Source organism: Vigna angularis, chromosome 5 (assembly GCF_016808095.1).
Source record: "Vigna angularis cultivar LongXiaoDou No.4 chromosome 5, ASM1680809v1, whole genome shotgun sequence".
Taxonomy (NCBI): Eukaryota; Viridiplantae; Streptophyta; class Magnoliopsida; order Fabales; family Fabaceae; genus Vigna; species Vigna angularis.
Window position 1 is genome coordinate 27544975 of NC_068974.1, and position 22608 is coordinate 27567582.

The following is a 22608-nucleotide window of genomic DNA, read 5'->3' on the forward strand; positions in this document are numbered from 1 at the left end:
AAACTAAAACTGAACAAGATTCTAAGAGTAGACAGTTCAACATCTAATCTACTAAACTTAGTCTATTCCTAGGAAAACAAAAATCAAAGTAAAATTAAAATGCAATACAGATCACTCTATCCTAATCTATATATCACCAGAAATCAATCAATAACAGAATTTAGTATTGAAACAAATCAAAAACAGTACCTAAATTCTAAAAGCAGTATCACAATAAAAAAAACAGAATTGAAATCATAGGTGAATTGCACATCGAACTGAATAAAAGAGTGCTTAGAGCTCTCAGGAAGACATCCTGATAATATGAATTCCAATGCAGGATGATATTCTAAGTCATATTTCAGAACTTTAAATTGACTCTTTCCACTAATTTTTCCAATCAATGTTCATTAACCTATTCATCAATCTAAAATTCACAAACAAATTCAAGAAACACATATTTGAATCAATGTTTATGCATTGGACTGTTCTCTGTCTCAAGAAGACATCTCGATGAAGAATGCTCACTACGGAGACATTTAATTCCAAACGGAACCATAAAATTGCAGAGTTACAGAATCCAAACCATTTTCTCAACACATAACAAGTACAGAAATCAAAAACAAAGAACAAAATCGAGACATAAACAAGAACAGAACAAGAACACAAAACTCAACTTTATTAACATGAAAAGAAAATTTTACAAACTACCGGAAATCACCAAGACTCTCGCGGCCTGTCACCCTTGCGATCGTCTCAACGAAATCCAAAAGTCGAGAACTCTACTTCTACAAAAGCGGAAAGGAACCCTAACCAAAAGAGCTTAGAACTATGAACAGAGAGTGTATCTCAAAGTGTGTAAAAGTCTCTATTTACAAGGTGAAAGCCCTTTTTATAGGGTCAGAAAAACAAAAGAAACAAATGAGGGAAAAGGAAAGGGAAAAAAAACAAAATAGGAGATGGAGAACCTAGCTGTGACGCTTCGAGCTCTCCACGTGGCAGCTCCGGTCAGCTCTTCTTTCTCATTGGTCAGCTCCAGTCATCTTCTCCGGGCAGGTGATGTGCTCCTCTCTTCAACTCTCTTCACTCATTCTCTCAAAGCCCCAGCTCACAGTGTTTGTTTCTTCAAATGCTCCAGCTTGTTTTTCCCATTTTCCAAATGAAGCATGAGTGCGAATTACCCCTAGGAAGCTGCTGCCAAGACGCATCAATACGGCGTCGTTCCACTTAAGTTGCAGCTAGTCCTCTTCAACCCAATCCTGCCAGCAGCCACTTTCAAATTGAATCATCTAAGCATTGTCGTGGCCCAATTGCTTTCCAATCATTCCAAGGCTGCAGCCCAATTTCCATTCCAGCCGCTCATTTCAATTCAACACCTCTCAATCAACTTCTATTATGGCCCAAATGTTGGCCCAATCTGTAAAAAAAATCAAACAGCAATTAAGAAAAAGAAGAGAAATTAGCAATTAAAACAAAACAATTTTATATAAAAAAAATTTCAGAAAAATACTAATTTCCTAATTATTAACAAAAGCTAAAAATTACACCTAAAAACCTCTTTTTAACTAAAATTTTATAAAACTAAAGAATTAAAAGAAAAACATAAAACTAATCTAATTCTAAGAAATTAAAAACAAAAATGCACTAACAAAATCTTCTAAACACAAAAAATAATGCAAATTTGGAGAGTTATCACACCCCCACACTTAGACAACTACCCTCCTGGGCAGAGACAACTAAAAAGAAAAAGCAAAAGCAAAGACTCGATCTAAAAAGAAAAGACTAAAGACACACAACAAGAAACTTCTAAATCCTATTTCAGCTTATTCAAACCTGCAAAATCAAACCATTTCTAGCTATTTCATCAAATCAGAACTGTACCAAAAGAATTCTCAACTTTAGATTCAAACACCAGCAATTCCAACAAGCATTATAACAGCTTAACCCAATCTAACTCAGCAAAGCAAACATATGAACAAGTAGCAGTCAGTCTCAACCTCACAGGGTGTAGTGTATGCACTCAAATCACTCAAGTGTTTAGGGGCAATCCTGTTTCACTCAATCATGTCATGCCAACTACCATTCACAACTTTGAAAAGACTCTAAATGACAGTGCTTGACTCAAGGCTTCTCTAAATCAATAGGTCTTTAATTGGCTTGTAATGTTCATGGAATGAAATGGAAAAACAGAAAAGAATGGGAACTGAAATGAGTAGAGAAATGTGAAGAAAAAGGAATAAAACTAGAACTCAGAACATACTATTTTTCTCAGACTTTGGCCAGATGTTATTTTCTTTCTTTTTCTCTGGTTCTCTTTCTATTTCATTCATTTCAGGTCTCTTTTTCAATTTCTTTTTCTGATTTTTCTCATTTCCAGACCTGTTTCTTTCTTTTTCAACCAAACCAGATTTTTTTTCAACACAAATTTTTTTTTTCTTTTTTTTTTCACTTCTGGCCTCACTATTTTTCATGCACTCACCAAGTTCTAGACTTCTCCCTACATCTCACAAGTCTCTAAGGAATGATTGGTTGGGGAAATGGCTTGGAATGGATGGAAAGCAAAGAAAAAAGGCTAAGGCTCAATATAAGGTGCAATGGTAAGGAATGAAATGGATAAGCTAAACTGGAAAAATGAAGGATGCCTAGATCATATTCAAAGTTACCAAGAGCAAGCACATCACAAAGAATCAATGCAAAATCAGAATGACAATTAAACATGCATGTTATCACACAAGAAAGACAAAAACTGGCCCAAAATCTCTCAAGGGTTTAAAATTTGTTAAAACTGACTTGCTACTCATCCTATGCAAAAATTACTGAATTGAAATGAACTAAAGACTGTAAAAATTAATTCCAGAATTACCTTTGCCTAAATCCAAAGCTAAGTCTACTCTTGACAATTCTAATCCAAGGAAATAAAGTTAAAAAATGAGTGAAATCAGCAAGAATGAAGATAAGCATAAAACAGAACTTAAAAGCACCTAAAAATGCCTAACGGATTTACCTAAACTCTATTTACAACCTAGATAACCAAGACAAAACAGAATGCAACCTAAAAGAACCTAAACTAAAGCTCTACAAAACAAAACAGTAAAAGAAAAAGGAAAGAATCTAAACTAACACAACAGAAGCGTAAGAAGAAACTAATAACAGTAGTTAAAACAAAACGAACCTAAAAGGAATTCTAGCTAAAGACTAAAAATACAAACCTATGTAATGAAAAGAAATCTTAAAACATCAAATCCTAAAGAAATTTTTATTTACAAGCTGCAACAGATCCAAAGAATTGAACAAGAACTGAAGACAAGACAATCAAAATCAAAAAGATGAAAGGAACCTCAAATCAGTCCTAACTACCTAATATATTGACAAAATATAAACTAAACTATTCCTATAAGCTATCTAAACAATGACAGATTAACTAAAGAATTGAAAAAGAAAAAGCTAAACAAATTCAGAAAAATTTTAAAAATAGTAGCAAACAGAAAATAGAACCTAATTATGAACAAAATCCTAATTGAAAACTTAAAACAAGCATGAAAATAAAATGAAGAAAAGAAACTAATGAAGAACTAAAACAGAGCAAGAAAATGAATGAACTGTAAAAACCTAAAGAACTATTAACAACAAAGCTAAAAACTAAACTAAAACAAATCAGTAACAAAATAGGTATTTACAGACTAAAACAAGAATGGGAAACTACTCTAGGTATTTAAAACTAACAGCTCAGAAAAAAAAAATTTACCCCTATTTTACTCAAAAACATATGCTAACAAAGCTATATACATCAAAAAAAAAAAAAATTTAAACCAACCTATACCTTCCCACCCCCACACTTAAGAGGCACATTGCCCTCAATGTGTGAATGGGTAAGGTTCCTAAACAGCAGAAACATAACAGATACACAAAACAAATACTAATGGATATATGCAAAAATTAAAGGCACAACTGGAACAAAGAATGTATAAGGCAGAACCAAAAGAAACATATTATTCAATGTACGTGACAGTAATATAAACTGAAAATGGAAAACAAGAAAAGAAAGCTTATTCATTGAAGCTCTATGTGTTGCTTGGTGCTTCCTTTGGGTTCACCACTGGCTGAGCAGGAATGCCTCCAGCCTTCTGATTCACCAGTTCATTTACAGCATGAGCCAGCTGCCTAATCTGCATCTTCATATCCTGAATGGTTGCCTCTAGAGTAGGGTCCATCCTAGGCTGCATTTGTGACTGGTTCTGCCTATACTGCTGGTTCTGCCCTCCATAAAAGGATGCATTCTGCCTATTCTGTTGTGCATACTGATTCATGCTCTGCATCAGCCCATTTGACTGTTGTCCACTCTGCAGATTGTATGGAGGAGCTTCGTATCTTGGGTTCAGCATATTCTTCCATCCTGAGTTTTGTGAGTTGGAAGCTTGGTTGTAATGTTGTGGCTGATTTTGGGTTTGCCATTGCTGTTGATTCTGCCTGAAGTTTCCTTGTTGATATTGGAATGCAGCTGCCACTGATTCAGCTCCAGGGGTGCCTTGAAGTTGATAACACTGGTCTGTGAAGTGTTGATCTGATGCACACAGACCACAGTGCTTTCTCACTACATTCACTTGGCTTCCTGAAGCCATCTGCCTCATTAGCTCAATTAGCTCCAAAATTTTGTTTCCCAGCAGCAGGTTGTTCTCATTAAACATGTTGGTTTGTACTGAATCTGAGATTGCATTCAGTTGCATCTCATGAACTCCTTTACTACTGCCACCTCTGGTGTAGGTCTGCTGGTAATTCTCAGCCATGTTTGCAATGAGGTTTCTTGCTGCAGATGGTGTCTTGTCCATGAGAGTGCCTCCACTTGCTGCATCTATCATGTTCCTTTCTTGAGGCAACAACCCTTCATAAAAGTATTGCAGCAGCAGCTGCTCATTGATCTGATGGTTAGGACAAGTGGAGCACAACCTCTTGAAGCGTTCCCAGTATTCAAACAGATTCTCCCCAGGCAGTTGTCTAATTCCACTTATTTCTTTTCTCACAGCTGCTATCCTGGAGGCAGGGAAGAACCTTTCCAGAAATTTTCTCTTCATTTCTCCCCAGCTAACTATGGGTACATTCTGAGAAAACAGCCACTCCTTGGCAGCATCTTGCAATGAAAAGGGAAAGGCTTTCATTTTGACAATCTCCTCAGGTACATCCAATGGCTTCATAGTTGAACAAACCACTGTGAACTCCATAATATGCTTGTGAGGGTCCTCCCCTGCTGACCCATGGAACCTTGGCAAAAGCTGAATGAACCCAGATCTAAGATCAAAGTTGGGTGCCCCCTGCACATATGGCACTTGGATGCAAAGGGGCTGGAATCCAATTTCCTGGTTAGCCAGCTCCTTTAATGTTCTCTCTCCTTGCTCAACAGTCATGTCTTCAGTCTCAGATGTATCTGATAAACACTCAAATGAAGTTGGAAATGATCCAGTAGCCTCAGATTCACGCTGGTTCTTCTCCTTTTTGATTCCTTTTCTATTTCTGCCAATTTCTGGATCCAGGGTAAACAAAGGGCTGTGATTAGCCCTGGTCATACACTTTCAACTCTCACAGCTAGATGAACTCCTGTTAGTTTGCAAATTCAGAGAGAAAATAAAATAATTTTTCATTACATGCACTTCTATTTCTACCTAAACCTCCTCAACAGATGTATTGACTAAGCACCCACAAACACAGTAATTACCAGCAACACAAATGAACGACCAAAACAGCACAGAATCAAGACAGATGCACAAAACAGATAGCACATGAATATATATACAAGTCAGAACTACAAAAAAATAAAAATATTGAAAAATCATAACGAAAACAGAATATAAAATCTACAGTAGGAAAATCAACACAGTATTTAAAAAAAAAACAAGAGCAGAAAAGGAGATAAAGAATATTCAAGGTGGATTTTCTAGAACTGGATCATTGAACTGCAGTGTACTTTTCTCATTTTCCAAGGGCTGCTTCTCCTGGAAGATTTTTAATTGATGACCATTGACCGTGAATGACTTATCATCCTCTGGTTTCCTAATCTCCACTGCCCCATTTGGGAATACCTGGACTATTACATATGGACCTTCCCATTTTGATCTAAGCTTTCCAGCTATCATCTTCATCTTGGATTTGTACAGGAGCACCTTCTGCCCAACGCCGAACTCTTTCCTTGATATATTCATATCATGAAACCTCTTCACTTTCTCTTTATAAAGCCTTGAGTTCTCATAAGCCTCCAGCCTGATTTCATCCAGCTCTTGTAACTGCAACTTCCTCTGCTTCCCAGCTTCATTATACTCCAAGTTGCACCTTTTAACAGCCCAGAATGCCTTGTGTTCAATCTCTACTGGTAAATGGCATGATTTGCCAAATACTATCCTGAAAGGTGACATCCCAAGAGGTGTACGATATGCTGTCCTTTGTGCCCACAATGCTTCATCTAGTAACTCACTCCAATTCTTCCTATTTGGCTGGACCAGTTTTTGGAGCAGCTTCTTCACTTCTCTGTTAAACACCTCTGCCTGCCCATTTGTTTGTGGGTGGTAAGGTGTAGACACCTTATGTTTCACTCCATATCTGCTCAGAAGTGTTGCTATAAGCTGATTGCAGAAGTGTGTGCCTTGATCGCTAATTATTGCCTTTGGAACCCCAAACCTGCAGAAAATGTTAGTTTTCAAGAATTTTGAGACTGTTCTAGCATCATTCGACTTGGTTGCTTTTGCCTCTACCCACCTAGACACATAATCTACAGCCAACAGAATGTAAGAATACCCAGATGAGCTTGGCAGGGGTCCCATAAAATCAATGCCCCATACATCAAAGATTTCACAGAATAATATATTCTGCAGAGGCATCTCATTTCTCCTAGTTATATTCCCTCCAGCCTTTTGACAAACCTCACAACTCTTCACAAAATTATAGGCATCCTTGAAAAGAGTGGGCCAAAAGAATCCACTATCTAACACTCTTCTAGCTGTCCTGGTTGGGCCAGAGTGACCTCCTACCAATGTATCATGACAGCCATGCAGGACTCCATTTATTTCAGTATCAGGCACACACTTCCTAATGATTTTATCACTACAAAACCTCCACAAATAAGGGTCATCCCACACATAATACTTTGCATCAGATTTCAATTTATCTATATAATGCCTAGATGCATGAACAGGTAAAACAGCAGCAGCTAAATAATTAACCAATTCAGCATACCAAGGAGGTTGAGTCAGAGCAGAAAATACAAACTCATCTGGAAACTTTTCATTCAGTGGAATTTCTTCCTCCTTTCCTGCTATTCTGCTAAAGTGATCAGCCACTTGATTTAAGGCTCCACTTCTGTCTTTAATTTCTATATCAAATTCCTGCATCAGAAGCAGCCACCTCATAAGCCTGGGTTTTGAATCAGCTTTCTTCATTAAAAATCTCAAGGCTGAGTGGTCTGTGTGAACCACAGTTTTTGATCCCAGCAAATATGGCCTATACTTCTCCAAAGCAAAAATGACTGCCAGCAACTCCTTTTCTGTGGTGGTATAATTTTTCTGGGCAGCATCAAGGGTCCTAGACGCATATGCAATGACATGAGGGATCTTTTCTTTTTTTCTGGGACAGCATAGCTCCCAATGCAAAGTCTGAAGCATCGCACATCAATTCAAAAGGTAATTCCCAGTTTGGAGGTTGAAGAATTGGTGCAGTGGTAAGTTTCCTTTTCAGCTCATCAAAGGCTCCCTTGCAAGCCTCATCAAATTCAAAGATTGAATCCTTTTGAAGGAGTCCAGACAGTGGCAAGGCTATGTTACTAAAATTCTGAATGAATCGCCTATAAAAGCCTGCATGTCCTAGGAAAGAACGCACTTCCCTCACAGTGGAGGGGTAAGGCAGGGCAGAAATCACATCTATCTTAGATTTATCTACTTGGAAGCCCTTTTCAGAAATAACATGTCCTAGTACTACCCCTTCATTGACCATAAAGTGGCATTTTTCAAAGTTTAAGACCAAATCAGTTTCAATGCACTTTTTCAAAACTTTTTCTAAATTGCTTAGGCATTCCTCAAATGAAGCTCCAAACACTGTGAAGTCATCCATAAAAACCTCCATGCAACTTTCTATTAATTCTGAAAAAATACTCAACATGCATCTTTGGAAAGTTGCAGGAGCATTACATAGTCCAAATGGCATCCTAGTGTAAGCATAAGTGCCAAATGGACATGTAAATGTGGTTTTATGTTGATCTTAAGGGTGTATATGAATCTGCATGTACCCAGAAAAGACATCTAGAAAACAGTAAAAAGGTTTACCTGCCAACCTTTCAATGACTTGGTCTATGAAGGGGAGAGGGAAGTGATCTTTCCTTGTGGCTTGATTCAGCTTTCTGTAATCAATACAGACCCTCCACTTATTTGCAACTCTGGTAGGCACAAATTCTCCCTCTTGATTCTTTACAATTGTCATTCCAGATTTCTTTGGCACCACGTGAACTGGTGATACCCAAGTACTGTCTGAAATGGGGAAAATCATCCCTGCTTTTAAGAGCTTACTCACTTCCTCCTTCACCACATTTTGAATAGTTGGATTCAACCTCCTTTGAGGCTGCCTAACAGGAACTGCATCACTGTCCAGCAATATTCTGTGCATGCAGAGGGCTGGACTAATCCCTGGTATATCTTCCAAAGTCCACCCAAGAGCATTCTTGTGCTGTTTCAAGACTTGTAGCAACTGCTCTTCCTGGTCAGGGTTCAAACTTGCTGAAATGATTACTGGAAATTTACTTCCAGCTTCAAGATAAGCATATTTTAAGTGCAGAGGCAGCAACTTTAATTCAGATTTTTGCTGCTGCTCTGGAGTTTCTTGTGCAGATTCTTCACCAGGTTCAAAAACGTCTTCTTCTAGTGCTTGCAAGTCCATATTTTCAAGGAATTTATCTTCACACCCAATGCAGAATTCTGAATGTAATTCTCCCTCTGCCATGTTCAAGTCAGATTGCACCTGAAGCTCCAAGTTATTACAACAAATTTCTGAATAACTGAACACATCTGAATGGTTTTCCAGGGGATGACGCATGGCTTCAAAAATGTTGAATCTGACCTGGGTGTCTCCAAACTCCATGGTTAAATTTCCTTCATGCACATTGATAATGGTTTTTGCTGTCATCAAAAATGGTCTTCCCAAAATCAATGTAGGACTCTGCCTTGAATTCTCACCCTCCATTTCTAGAACATAGAAATCTGCTGGGAACATTAACTGATTTACCCTCACTAACACATCTTCCACAATGCCCAAAGGTTTCGCAGTGCTTCTATTGGCTAGTTGGATAATGACAGATGTAGGCTTTAAATTTCTTAAATGCAGAGCCTTATAAACAGAACTGGGCATGACATTGATGGATGCTCCCAAGTCCACTAAAGCATTTGCAATGGAAATTTCTCCAATGGTGCATGCGATGGTAAAATGCCCTGGATCACTATGTTTAGGAGGCAGCTCCAACTTGGAAACAGTAGAAATATTTTTGATTTGTGGCCTCCTCAATCCTCTTTTATAGGTGCACACTTCTTTAAGGAACTTGGCATATTTAGGCACCTGTTTAATTGCTTCCAGCAGAGGCATATTAATTTCTATCTTCTGAAAAATCTTCAATAACTCCGCATCAGTTTCCAATTTCTTTTCTGCAGGTGCAGATTTGACAGGGAAAGGAGGTTTAATTATGGTTTCTAATTGCTGCTCATTCTCGACAAGTTTTTCTTTCTCCACGGGAGCATGCAACTCCTTTCCACTTCTTAACATGACTGCATTGGTATTGGCAGTCTTGTTTACTTGCACCTTTGGTTGATGAGCTGGCTGCATCTTTCCAAGTTCAGATGTTCCTCTTAAATGGGGAGGAATATACTTGGTGGTCTCTTTTTCCTCTACTGGTGTAATTTCCACTGATACACTGCTCTCTTCAACATCTTTCATACAACCAGCTGTCTTTTCATTCTCCCAAGCATTTTGTTGAGATCCCTTCAGACTCACTATACCCCAGTTCTCTTTCAAATTATTGGCTGCTGAGTCACAGGTTGCATTTAAAGTGTTCTCAGACAAGCCCAACAACCTTGATGTTGTCATCTTATTCTCTGAAGGTTTCTGATTTAGCAACTTCACTTTTTCCACCAGCTGGGACATTACTTGAGTCAATTCCCTTAAGTCTTTGGATTCTGTCCCAATTACTGGTACAGTAACAGCAGCTTTATTGTACAAATATCCTTGATAAGAGCACTCAGCCATTTTACTCAACAGTTGTCTTGCTTCAGCTGGAGTTTTATTCATTAAGGACCCTCCAGCAGCCACATCAACAAACATTTTCTCTCTTTGCAGCAGACCTTCGTAGAAGTATGTTAAGAGTAGAGAATCCTGCAGCTGATGATTTGGGCACATGAGGCATAATTTATTGAATCTGTCCCAGAATTCAGCCAAACTTTCATTCTGCCCTTGCTCAATGGTGCAGATCTGCCTCCTAAAATATGATATTCTTGATGCTGGAAAAAATCTATTCAAGAATCTACACTGCATCTCTTGCCAACTTACAAAAGGCTGCTGCTGGTAAATTATCCAATACCTAGCAGCATCTTGCAGGGATAAGGGAAAAGCCTTCATCATAACCAGTTCTTCAGCAGCTCCAGACGGCTTCATAGAAGAACACACCAGAATAAATTCTCTGATATGTTGATGAGGGTCTTCATGCTCCCATCCATGGAAGGTGGGCAGCAACCTTATGAACCCAGGTTTAAGTTCAATTCCAGACGCATTCTGCTCCAGGGGTAAATGGGTGCACATCGGCTGGTGACCCACTTCTTGGTTGGCCAGTTCTCTCATGGACTTCTCCAGAGGAAAAGCCATACTAAACAACTCAGTTACAACACTCTCAGGCTACTAAAACTACCCCAAGCTAATCTCACTAATTCCCCAAAGTTTGGCAGAACACACTCAACCTAAACCTTCTCAACAGAGGTGTCAATCAAGCATAAAGAAACAACCGAAAATAATCACCAAGACAGCTATCAAAATCAAAGACTAAAACAGCACAAAGAATCAAAAAATCAAAATCCACACTACTGCAGTTTTAAAAACATATCCTAAACATACTAAAAAGAATTTGCAAAAATATCCTACGCATAGAAAGGACAAATATGAACACAAGAAAGAATTGCAAGAACAATTAAACCTACATAAGACTAACCTAACACTCTAAGACTTAACTCGCCGAGTCCCCGGCAGCGGCGCCATTTGTTAAACTCGCTTTTAGTCGCATCAAAGCCAACAAACTCAGTTTCCCCACTAATGTAGTAAAGGGATAACCAAGGATCAATCCAAGGACTCAACTATGATTAAGTTTCAGAGTGTAAAGTTAATTCTTGCAATTATTTATTACTTGACTATAAAAACAAGGTGGGGAAATAGAAAATGAAACAGTGAAATTAAAGAGAAAAGAATAAAGGAATCAAATCTGTATAAAAGAAAAAAAATCAAGAAATAAAATGCAAAGAAATAAAAACAAAACTGGAACCTAATCTAAATTGTAAAATAACTGCATAACAAAACTGAACCTAAGCTAAAATGAGAACTGAGTACAATTAAAACTAACCTAATACAGCAAAATGAAACTAAAACTAAAACTGAACAAGATTCTAAGAGTAGACAGTTCAACATCTAATCTACTAAACTTAGTCTATTCCTAGGAAAACAAAAATCAAAGTAAAATTAAAATGCAATACAGATCACTCTATCCTAATCTATATATCACCAGAAATCAATCAATAACAGAATTTAGTATTGAAACAAATCAAAAACAGTACCTAAATTCTAAAAGCAGTATCACAATAAAAAAAACAGAATTGAAATCATAGGTGAATTGCACATCGAACTGAATAAAAGAGTGCTTAGAGCTCTCAGGAAGACATCCTGATAATATGAATTCCAATGCAGGATGATATTCTAAGTCATATTTCAGAACTTTAAATTGACTCTTTCCACTAATTTTTCCAATCAATGTTCATTAACCTATTCATCAATCTAAAATTCACAAACAAATTCAAGAAACACATATTTGAATCAATGTTTATGCATTGGACTGTTCTCTGTCTCAAGAAGACATCTCGATGAAGAATGCTCACTACGGAGACATTTAATTCCAAACGGAACCATAAAATTGCAGAGTTACAGAATCCAAACCATTTTCTCAACACATAACAAGTACAGAAATCAAAAACAAAGAACAAAATCGAGACATAAACAAGAACAGAACAAGAACACAAAACTCAACTTTATTAACATGAAAAGAAAATTTTACAAACTACCGGAAATCACCAAGACTCTCGCGGCCTGTCACCCTTGCGATCGTCTCAACGAAATCCAAAAGTCGAGAACTCTACTTCTACAAAAGCGGAAAGGAACCCTAACCAAAAGAGCTTAGAACTATGAACAGAGAGTGTATCTCAAAGTGTGTAAAAGTCTCTATTTACAAGGTGAAAGCCCTTTTTATAGGGTCAGAAAAACAAAAGAAACAAATGAGGGAAAAGGAAAGGGGAAAAAAAAACAAAATAGGAGATGGAGAACCTAGCTGTGACGCTTCGGGCTCTCCACGTGGCAGCTCCGGTCAGCTCTTCTTTCTCATTGGTCAGCTCCAGTCATCTTCTCCGGGCAGGTGATGTGCTCCTCTCTTCAACTCTCTTCACTCATTCTCTCAAAGCCCCAGCTCACAGTGTTTGTTTCTTCAAATGCTCCAGCTTGTTTTTCCCATTTTCCAAATGAAGCATGAGTGCGAATTACCCCTAGGAAGCTGCTGCCAAGACGCATCAATACGGCGTCGTTCCACTTAAGTTGCAGCTAGTCCTCTTCAACCCAATCCTGCCAGCAGCCACTTTCAAATTGAATCATCTAAGCATTGTCGTGGCCCAATTGCTTTCCAATCATTCCAAGGCTGCAGCCCAATTTCCATTCCAGCCGCTCATTTCAATTCAACACCTCTCAATCAACTTCTATTATGGCCCAAATGTTGGCCCAATCTGTAAAAAAAATCAAACAGCAATTAAGAAAAAGAAGAGAAATTAGCAATTAAAACAAAACAATTTTATATAAAAAAAATTTCAGAAAAATACTAATTTCCTAATTATTAACAAAAGCTAAAAATTACACCTAAAAACCTCTTTTTAACTAAAATTTTATAAAACTAAAGAATTAAAAGAAAAACATAAAACTAATCTAATTCTAAGAAATTAAAAACAAAAATGCACTAACAAAATCTTCTAAACACAAAAAATAATGCAAATTTGGAGAGTTATCACACTCGTACTATATACTTCTCAATTTTAATATTTACTTCTAATTGACGTTATAACATAACCATTTTTGCATTTAACAGCAGATAGGTAAAAAGGGAAGTCCTCCACCGAAGAAGACTTATTTATCTGAGGATGACCCTCTTGGTGCGTTAGACGAGCTTGCTAAAATCATTTCAGATGTGCCGATGAATGTACACTGGGATTCTACTACATTTGGAAGAGAAGCTCAGATCCCATTGTACTTGCATCATCAAGATGTTAGGGAGCTTGCGTCGGGTAGAGAAGAAATTAATATTACACTCATTCAGCTGTGGATGATGTAAGTTTATGAAAACTTTTTTATACAATTCTATTTTATCAACTTACTTATATCATATTATTTCTTCATTTTAGGTATATGTTTGATGTTAGTTACAAGAAGGGGTTCAACGATGTATATGGGTTCATTGACCCCTCTATGACTCATGAAAGAAATACATTTGATGATATCCAGACATACATCACCACTTGCTTTGGAATGGGGAAGGAGATATATTTTCTCCCTTATATACATGGGTAAGTGAAGTTTGTTAACTTCAACATATTCATTTATTAATTTTGGTATATGATTCATAAGTTATTACCAATTTCAGGTGTCATTGGCAGCTACTTGTGATTTTCATACCGGAGAACACTGCTGTCTGGTTTTGTTCATTGCAGAAGTCTCCTCCCAGCTCTCTTAGACATGTAGTAGATTGGTAAGAATCTCAATGTTTCGACTTTTTTGTTATATAAATGTATGCTAAAGGAATGTTTTTTAATAGTTCCCTTGCAACACATATGATGTTATCTGGGAGATCTACTGCTACAGCTAAAAAGCTTGCATGGGTTGCCCTTAAGGTTTGGTATTTTAGTCCATACTTTGTTACATTTGGTTCCATTCAAATGATGTTACTTAACATTTTATAATTATGATGATATATTGTAGTGTAATAGACAAATGGGGTCATATGAATGTGGTTACTACGTTATGTTTTGGATGATGACCATCATTCGTGCACATTACACTAGTGGATGGGAAACGGTAATATTTAGGTTTGAATTTTATGTTCTCTATAGTTTGGATTTCATATACACTAATTGAAATCATTGTGTTTTATGCAGAAATTTAATAGGACTGCTCCAATTCGAGAGAAGTCAATTCAACTTGTGAGGAAAACACTTGCTAAATATGTAATTCATTTATATAATAGTATGTAGTAGATATTAGGATATAGTAAGTTCTAAGTTTATGTTTCTAAGTTGTTTTATGCTTTTCTACATTATTGTAAGTTTAACTTTGTACATTGCATTGATTTATGATTGAAACTTGATTTATGATTACATTGGATTGATTTATTATGCTTCTAAGAAGTTGATTTATGATTCCATTCAATATATTTATGTTTTAGTATAATTTTCATTTAAAATATACGTTTCTACATTATTCTGGACTGTTCTGGCTATAAAAATATATGCAGGTCTATTTCTGTGGTTGGGAATGTTGCAGAAACAGACCTCATTTAAAAAAAAAGAATATATGCCTCGGTTATGGTCCCAACCGAAGTAGAAAGACCACTTACGGCCTCGGTTATGGTCAAACTCGAAGCAGAAAGTCTTGCGGATGAGAAAAAAAAAAGAGTCTACTGCCTCGGTTCCAACCATAACCGAGGCAGTAGAGTGGCACATACTGCATTGGTTTCAGCTATAACCGAGGCATAAAGTCATTACTGCTTCGGTTAGTACGGAACCGAGGCAAAATCCTCTGCTTTCATGCCTCGGTTCTCAACCGAGGCCAAAAGTGTAGACTTTTTGTCTCGCCTGAATATGCCCGGTTCAAAAACCGCTGCCTATAGACAAAAATAACCGCTGTCGTTTCCCCTAACTGTACTAGTGCATATATTATAAATCTGACTTTACAAATATCTATAAATTTGACTTAATAAAATTTTTAACATATGAAACCTATTTTATAAAATAATTATATTGTTAACATTAAGTTCTTACCATTAAACAGAAAAAAAAAAGTCTCTTGATTTCATAATTTTTATTTTATCAACTTGTTAATATAATAATAAAACATTTAAGAAATATACTAAATGCCTTCATATTTTTTGTTTGCAAATATGTTAAATAGATTTACAGAGAGGTAAAAAAAATTTAGAGAAAAGATAAAGAAAGAAAAAAGAATAGTTTCGAGAGAGATGATAACCTTTTATAATAAGAACTCGCCTATTTGCTAGTTATAAGTTTTGTATTTTAATAATAAAATACTCAAATTCAATTTATAAAGTTCACTTCAATTCTTAATTATTTTCAAAGTCTTTACAAATATTTTTAAATTTGACTGAATAAACTTTTTAAAATATGAAACATATCTTATAAAGAAAAGAAATTATATTGTTAAAATTAAGTTATTACTATTAAACAAAAAAATGTGTGATTTCATGATTTTTTTTTTATTTCATCAACTTGTTAATATAATAATAAAGCAATTAAGAAATATAGTAAATACTTTACCATTTTCTTATGTGTGAAAGATGTAAAAAAGCAACTAGGAATCTCCTTATCGCACACACAAGAGAGGATCCATAGAAAAATGAACTAAAATATGCATATAAATTCCAAATAAGACCTATAATTTCATGAGTGGGAAGCTTATCTCTTTTACTACCCACTTTGATAATATGCGAAAAGTTATTATATATAAACCCTTTGAAAATATAGAAACTAAGCAATGTCGAATTATATTTCTTTTGTAATATCCACAATATATAACAAGCCCTACATCTTTATTGCAAAAAGAAAAAAGAAAAATATAAAAGAAAAATTTTAGGTCTTATATAAGATATATCATAATTAGTTTAACAAGTTATAAGAATCAATCCTAGATTAAAAAGTTTAACACATTGTAGTTGGTATAACAAAGTATATGAACGAAAAACATTTAATATGTGCAATTGGTTAATCAATCATAATACATCCTATAATTCTTATTATCATGTCTTGTACTTACTAGGTCATGCATTTGTCCAATATACTAACAAAATTCATTAAGTGCGATAAACTCCAAATTGTGTAAGCATTCCAAGGTTAATAAATTGATTTTTCTTTATTTTTTAATTTAAAATTAACATCATAATGGACATCTTGTGTTTGTTTTTGAAGATATATTTGATGGAGTAGATTTGAGGATAAAGAGAGGTGAAGGTGGTGTTGTTTGGATTAAGAAAAAGATTATGAGAAATGAAGAGAAATGAGAGAAAAGTCTATGCGATGAGTTTGATAAATTATAAAAATATTTTAATTGATAAAGTTGGATGATTATCATTTTATCCTTGGCCATAAAAGTGATTTAAAATAAAATGTAATTAATGTAAATTATGTTAAAATGAATTGTGAGTATTATTTAAAATAATTTTTTTTATGAAATTATATTGAAAGAAAATGGCTTTGATAGAAATTAAGCTAAAATAAATTATGGATTATTAGTTTAAATAAAATACAACTATTATTATTATCATTTTTATTATTATTGTTATTAATAATAATAATATTATTATTATTATAATTATTATATTGGCTTTGTTGTTTTTTAGGGTCTTCTTCTTCTTCAAGGACGGATGCTTACTCTAAAGCAGGGTAGAAATTGAATCACAATAAGAGACTTCACAAAAGATTGCATCACAAATCACAGTAACTAGTAATCATGAGCACACCACCCTATGGTAAACCAAAGACAACCAAAATTACCATATAGTAGCAGCCACACCCCCAACACGCAACAACAAGACTCCAACCACCATCAATGATATCCACAACAATCACCACTCAACATCGTATCTATTGAGAGGGGAAGCTCTCTTAAATATAGTAAAAGTATTTTTGATGATGAACTTGTTAGATGTTCTTTCTTAAGTGATAAAATTGTTAGAATAGAATTAAAATCGTATAAGAAAGAGTCTTAGATACACAATTCTTGTATAGAAGAGTCTTAGTAACATAGAATATCAAATTGGAATAAATCTGCTTGTATTAATCGATTAAGAAGTGCTCATAATCAGTTAAAGCACATTAGAAGCATAAAACTGCTTGTTTTAATCAATTAAGGTAATAGTTTAATCGATCAAAACAGAGAGTTGGGCCTCATTGATTGAATGCATCATAATTTCATATCTTGTATGTGTGTGTGTGTGTGTGTATGTGTGTGATATAACATGTTTCTAGCACGAAGTATTTTGCATCTTTCTGACAAAACGTGAAACAAGAGTACATCAAGAAGTTGTCTTGAAATATTCTTGGAGAAATCAACCAACCACTTTGAAGAATCTAAAAAATCTCCAAGGTTTCAAGAAAGGAAGAACATTTGTAAGATCTACACATAAGTGGTGCACCCAAGTTTCGTTTTCTTATATAGATTTTCTTAGTCACCTTAGCTATGTAGGTAAGGTATAAAAGAGTGTGTGTTTGAGCCTCTCTTGATTGTAATTTTGTGTATTGGAGTGTGTGAGGATATAATTGATCGTTGTCTTTGTATTCTTGACTCTTTGAAATATAGTGAAATCCCTCTAACTCAGGTTGTTGGAAGAAGACTGAATGTAGGCTCAAATTAAGAGTCGAACCAGTATAAAAGTTGGTGTGTGATCTTATTTTAGTTTTTACATTTTATCTTGTTCATAATCCTTTGTGAATTGATTCCAAGAATCAAGATTTTCAAAGAATTGTGAAAATATTTAAATCCAATTCACCTCTCTTGGATTAAGATATATGGGCTTTATTTTTAAGAATATCACAACGACCTCAACTATGTAAATGCAAAATAGGAAACAAAGTATGGAGAATTTATTCTTTATAAATATAAAGAGGATTTAAAACCCTGAAAATGACACCTAGAAGAGAGGGACAAATGTCTCAACTAAAACAGTTTGAGCATTTTATAGGATTTTTCCAAAGCACAACTCATCCCATTTTCTCAAAATCCGCATCTCTCTAAAAACTCAAACCTCTTCTTTTCTCCTCATTCTCTCTAGAAAATCTTCATCTCATTTCATCTTTTCAACCATCTCACCACACTCAATCATCCCTAGTATCAAGAACTTCAATTTTCACCGATCAACGTATCGTTTAGAACGGGTAAGTCTCAATCTTTGGGTTCTTGTAGGATTCTGAAATTTGTCTGTCACATGCAAGTCACATTTCTGGTTGCATGTGTTCATCAGCTTCTTCTTCTGATTCCTGATCACTTTTCTGGTATTTTGGGTTGGTCCGTTACCGAAAATCAGTGAACTGTAGGTTCTTGAGAATTTTGGTGTTAGGAGCAAATTTCTGAAGTGGTAGAGTTGTTCGGTCCGGTTAAGAGGTAAGGGAAGCTAGATAATTTAATTACTTGGTTTTGATGTATGAAGATGTTGTTTGATAAATATGCATGTGTATGAAATTGATTGGGATAAAGCTGTATGAATGTAAAATTGGATGAATTGGGTGTTCGGTACTGTTGGTGTGGATTAATTGATGTTTTGTTTATGATGATTGTATATCTGTATGACTAGGGAACAGTGGTCAAGTGAAATTGGTGGGGTTTGGTGTCGATCTTAATTATGTAGCTATTCTACATAATTATGTAGTTGCTGAAGGTCTTTAATTGATCGTTCGGCTTTTATTTGGTGCTTGATCTTAACTGAGTTCTGCTATTGTGGATTCTCAGTTAATGACCGTTCGGTTTAGTATTGATTTTCAATGAATTGTAGCATCCGGTCTAGACATAGCTTTTGTTTATAAACAACGTTCGGTCTGTCATAGGCTATAACTGTTATTGATCGCTCGGTCTTGAACTGTCTTGGTAGTGCTCGGTCAGATGCCAGCCCTCGGTTTCAGTAGTGCTCGGTGATGCACTAAGCACTCGGTCTCGTCATATTACCAAAATTATGTAATTTAAATTGAAACTAAGAGTGTTCGGTCTAAGCTCGTAGTATTCGATTTAAGATCTTAGATTTTAATTATAAGCTTTAGTATTTGATTATGTCCAATTATAGATGTTCTGTAGTATTCAGTCAATTCTTTGGATTCGGTCTAGTAAATACAATTCGATTATAGTCTTTGAATAATGAGAAAAGGTTTTGTCTCATAATAAGTATTTGGTTCAACTAAAGTGTTTAGCCTGGTTATAACGTTCGGCCTAAGTCCTAAGTGTTCAGCCTAAGCCTATAGTGATTAGTCTAAGATAATAGTGTTCGGTATGGTCTACTAGTGATTGGCATTAATCAATAAGTGTTCGGTCTAAGTCAATAGTACTCAGATCAAGCTAATAGTGTTAGGCTCATGTTTGAGTTTCACTCTTTATATGACCGTTCGGTCATGTCACCATAGGGAAACAGTATCCCGTACGGTCATGTTCGCATATGGGGGTGTTCTACCGTCAGGTTTTATTTATAATAAGTGTTGATATTTCTGAGTTAGTTGTACTCAATGGTGATGTTGTTTTAATGTTCGGTTTGAAGTTATTTAAAAGTGTTATGGATGAGGAAAGATGTTGTTAAGGAGGTATGATATTTAAAATGTGATATGAATGGAATAGTATGAATATGAAGAAGTATGATGTGATTTGTATTATATGAATATGAACGAGTGTTCCAAGGAGGAATATCTCAGAAATGGTTATGAAATTGTAAAGTATGAATATGGTTAGACTAAGCTGTCGTTCATCCACATTCTAATGGTCATCGAGTCTCAAGTAGAGAATGGTGGCGCATGTGGTGAGAATAGCAGGAGGCCTGGTTGCGTATAACTTGGGGTTCCAGCTATCGGACTAAACTCATGTGTAGACTTGGGTTTCCAACTACAGTGAGGGATGAAGGGCTAACCTCGTGTGGCGGCTTGGGTTTCCAGCTATGGTAATTCTGATGATTTTCCATATTACATTTCCACAAGAGCAAGAACGTCGTAGCTACATAATTCATACAGTCCGGACAGTCAGAGTAAAGTGAACAGTCATTGCATGCATTGTTGTATGGTTATGGTTGGAAATGTATGATTGGTTGTGCATGATGGACCTATTGATTTATATAAGTTTTATCTGAGTTATCTGTTTACATAGTTAATTAAATTACACTAGCTTACCCTTATTTTCCTGTCTTGTCATGTGATCCCTTCGATCGTCCTTGTCTTTGCAGTGATCACTTTGTGGGTGTGAGCATGAGGTGCTGATGACTCCCTGAAGCAAGTGCTGGAAGAAGAAGAAGGTAGTTTAAGAGCAAGACCGTTTGGTCTTGTATTCCTTTGGTATTAATGTAGGACCGTTTGGTCGAGACCCTTATGGTATGATTGATCGGTAAGTTCTTTTGATGTGTACTTGTATTTGTTTTCTGTAAAGTTTTAATTTGTGGTTATTATAGAACAACTGTAAGTTAACTTTATTTTTTTTATAAATTGTTCTATTTTATTATAAATGTAAGGACTCCTAAGTATAATTTATAGCTATATTTTTAGGATGTTATTCAGGATAATTAGCATAAGACAGAATCATTACACTGATAATAATTGATTCTTGCAAAATATCGATAGAGGAAAATTTATTCTCCTCTGTAAATCAGAGCGAAAAAAAAATGTAAAAAGCAAAGGTGATTGAATAATTTTGTATTTTGTGAAATGTCTTTATCGTCATATCTATTCACTTAATCGAAGAATATCCATCCACTTTCACCTACATTTTGACACTTGTAAATCAGTCATCACCGCTTTAAACAAACATAAACTTTGCTCGTTTGCACAGTACATACACCTAAAACAACAAAATTAGTAATTTGAAATTATAATAACCAAATTGTTTAAGTGCTAAGTATATTACTTTTGAAATTGTAATATACTATGTCTTATGTTTATTGTAACTCTCCTTCAATTAAAAATAATACTAAATAAATATATTTATAATAAATATTCTCATAACAATATATATATATATATATTATTCTCATAATAAATACAGTTATAATATATTTCAAAATAATATGCGATAATAAATATAAATATAATTATCAATATAATGTCATAAATCCCTCTAAATATTATAAGAATATTGATTAAAAACTAAAAAAATCTCTTTTCCTTAGAATTCGATTCAAAATTACAAACAAATTTGTATTAATGCATATATGTTTCAAAACATTTTTAAAGTGAATTTCAATGAAAATATTGAATTTTAACGTTTTTTAAACGAGCGTCTAAACTAATGGTTAATAATGTCCTCAATTTATTAATTATGGACAATATCGATTGCTATTATTAATAATCAGCACCGTTTAATATTTGAGTTTGTGGTTTTCAATAATCTTCAACTATTCAAAATTATTGACGGACTTTCCCAATTATTAACTACTTATTGCTCCTTCTTGACACACTTGTTGATCTGCAAAATAAATTTTATAAATATAAAAATTAGGTTTAAACCTCCATTTGGTTTTTTATCTATGTGTTAATCTCAATTGAACCAATTAAGTCCTCTCGGTTAAGTTTTAAGTAGTACCGTCTAACTTCGATGACGTGGTGCATACATATGTATACATTTTATATTACATGAATTTTTTATTTAATTTGTTATTAAGTCTTGATTAACCTTCCAAACGCCGCCTCATAGCCCTTGACGAAAAATCCGTGAAGATCACACTGTTCACCTTTCCCACGACACATCCGAGAAGATTAAACTGTTCTGCTCAATTACACACGAAATCAAACAATGATAGAATCATTAAGAAAATAAAAGGAAAATGACAAGGAAAAAGAAAGAAGAAATCTGTTTGTTTCCAATCCCTTAATAACCCCAACAAATCTTTCAAATTGAATGATCAATTCACTCATGGAGTTCTCCTGGTTCAGAGCCAACAACGATTCAAAAGGCTCTCCCACAGAAACTGATTGCGTTCATGAAAACAACCCTAGATTGGCTTGGATTGCACATTTCCCACCACTACAACCAAGATAAGGCAGGGTGAAGTCGAGGCGGCAGGGTCGAGGCGGCGAGGACTCTGTTGAAGGGTCTCGCCTTCTACGTTTCTGCTGGTTGCGCGACAGCGGTGAGTTCGATTTAGGCGTTTAGGGTTCGCTGCTTGCGCGACAACGGCGAGTTCGATTTAGGCGTTTAGGGTTCGCTTGGTGTCGTGCCGCAAAGATGGTTCAGGCCTGGTTGTGCGATTTTCGGCACGGTGGTGACAGCATGGCATGGTTCATGGTGATGAAGATGAGCACGCAGATGTTGGAGGTGCGAGATGCTGGTCGCGTTTTGGCATCGAGATGAAGGTTGGGC

At 35.4% G+C, this 22608-nt stretch overlaps 1 protein-coding gene and 1 non-coding gene across 2 annotated transcripts; one reads left to right on the forward strand and one right to left on the reverse strand.

Moving 5' to 3' along the window:
- Positions 1-4040: 4040 nt before the first annotated feature.
- Positions 4041-5537, reverse strand: LOC108339354 (uncharacterized). Its single transcript, XM_052878214.1, has one exon. The coding sequence runs from the start codon at positions 5535-5537 to the stop codon at positions 4041-4043; it is 1497 nt and encodes a 498-aa protein (XP_052734174.1).
- Positions 4894-5001, forward strand: LOC128196850 (small nucleolar RNA R71). Its single transcript, XR_008249257.1, has one exon. It is a non-coding gene; the product is annotated as a small nucleolar RNA R71 (small nucleolar RNA).
- Positions 5538-22608: the final 17071 nt, after the last annotated feature.

Coding starts and splice junctions, on each gene's coding strand:
- LOC108339354 (XM_052878214.1), bottom strand. CDS start 5,537: ATGACCAGGGCTAATCACAGCCCTTTGTTTACCCTGGATCCAGAAATT.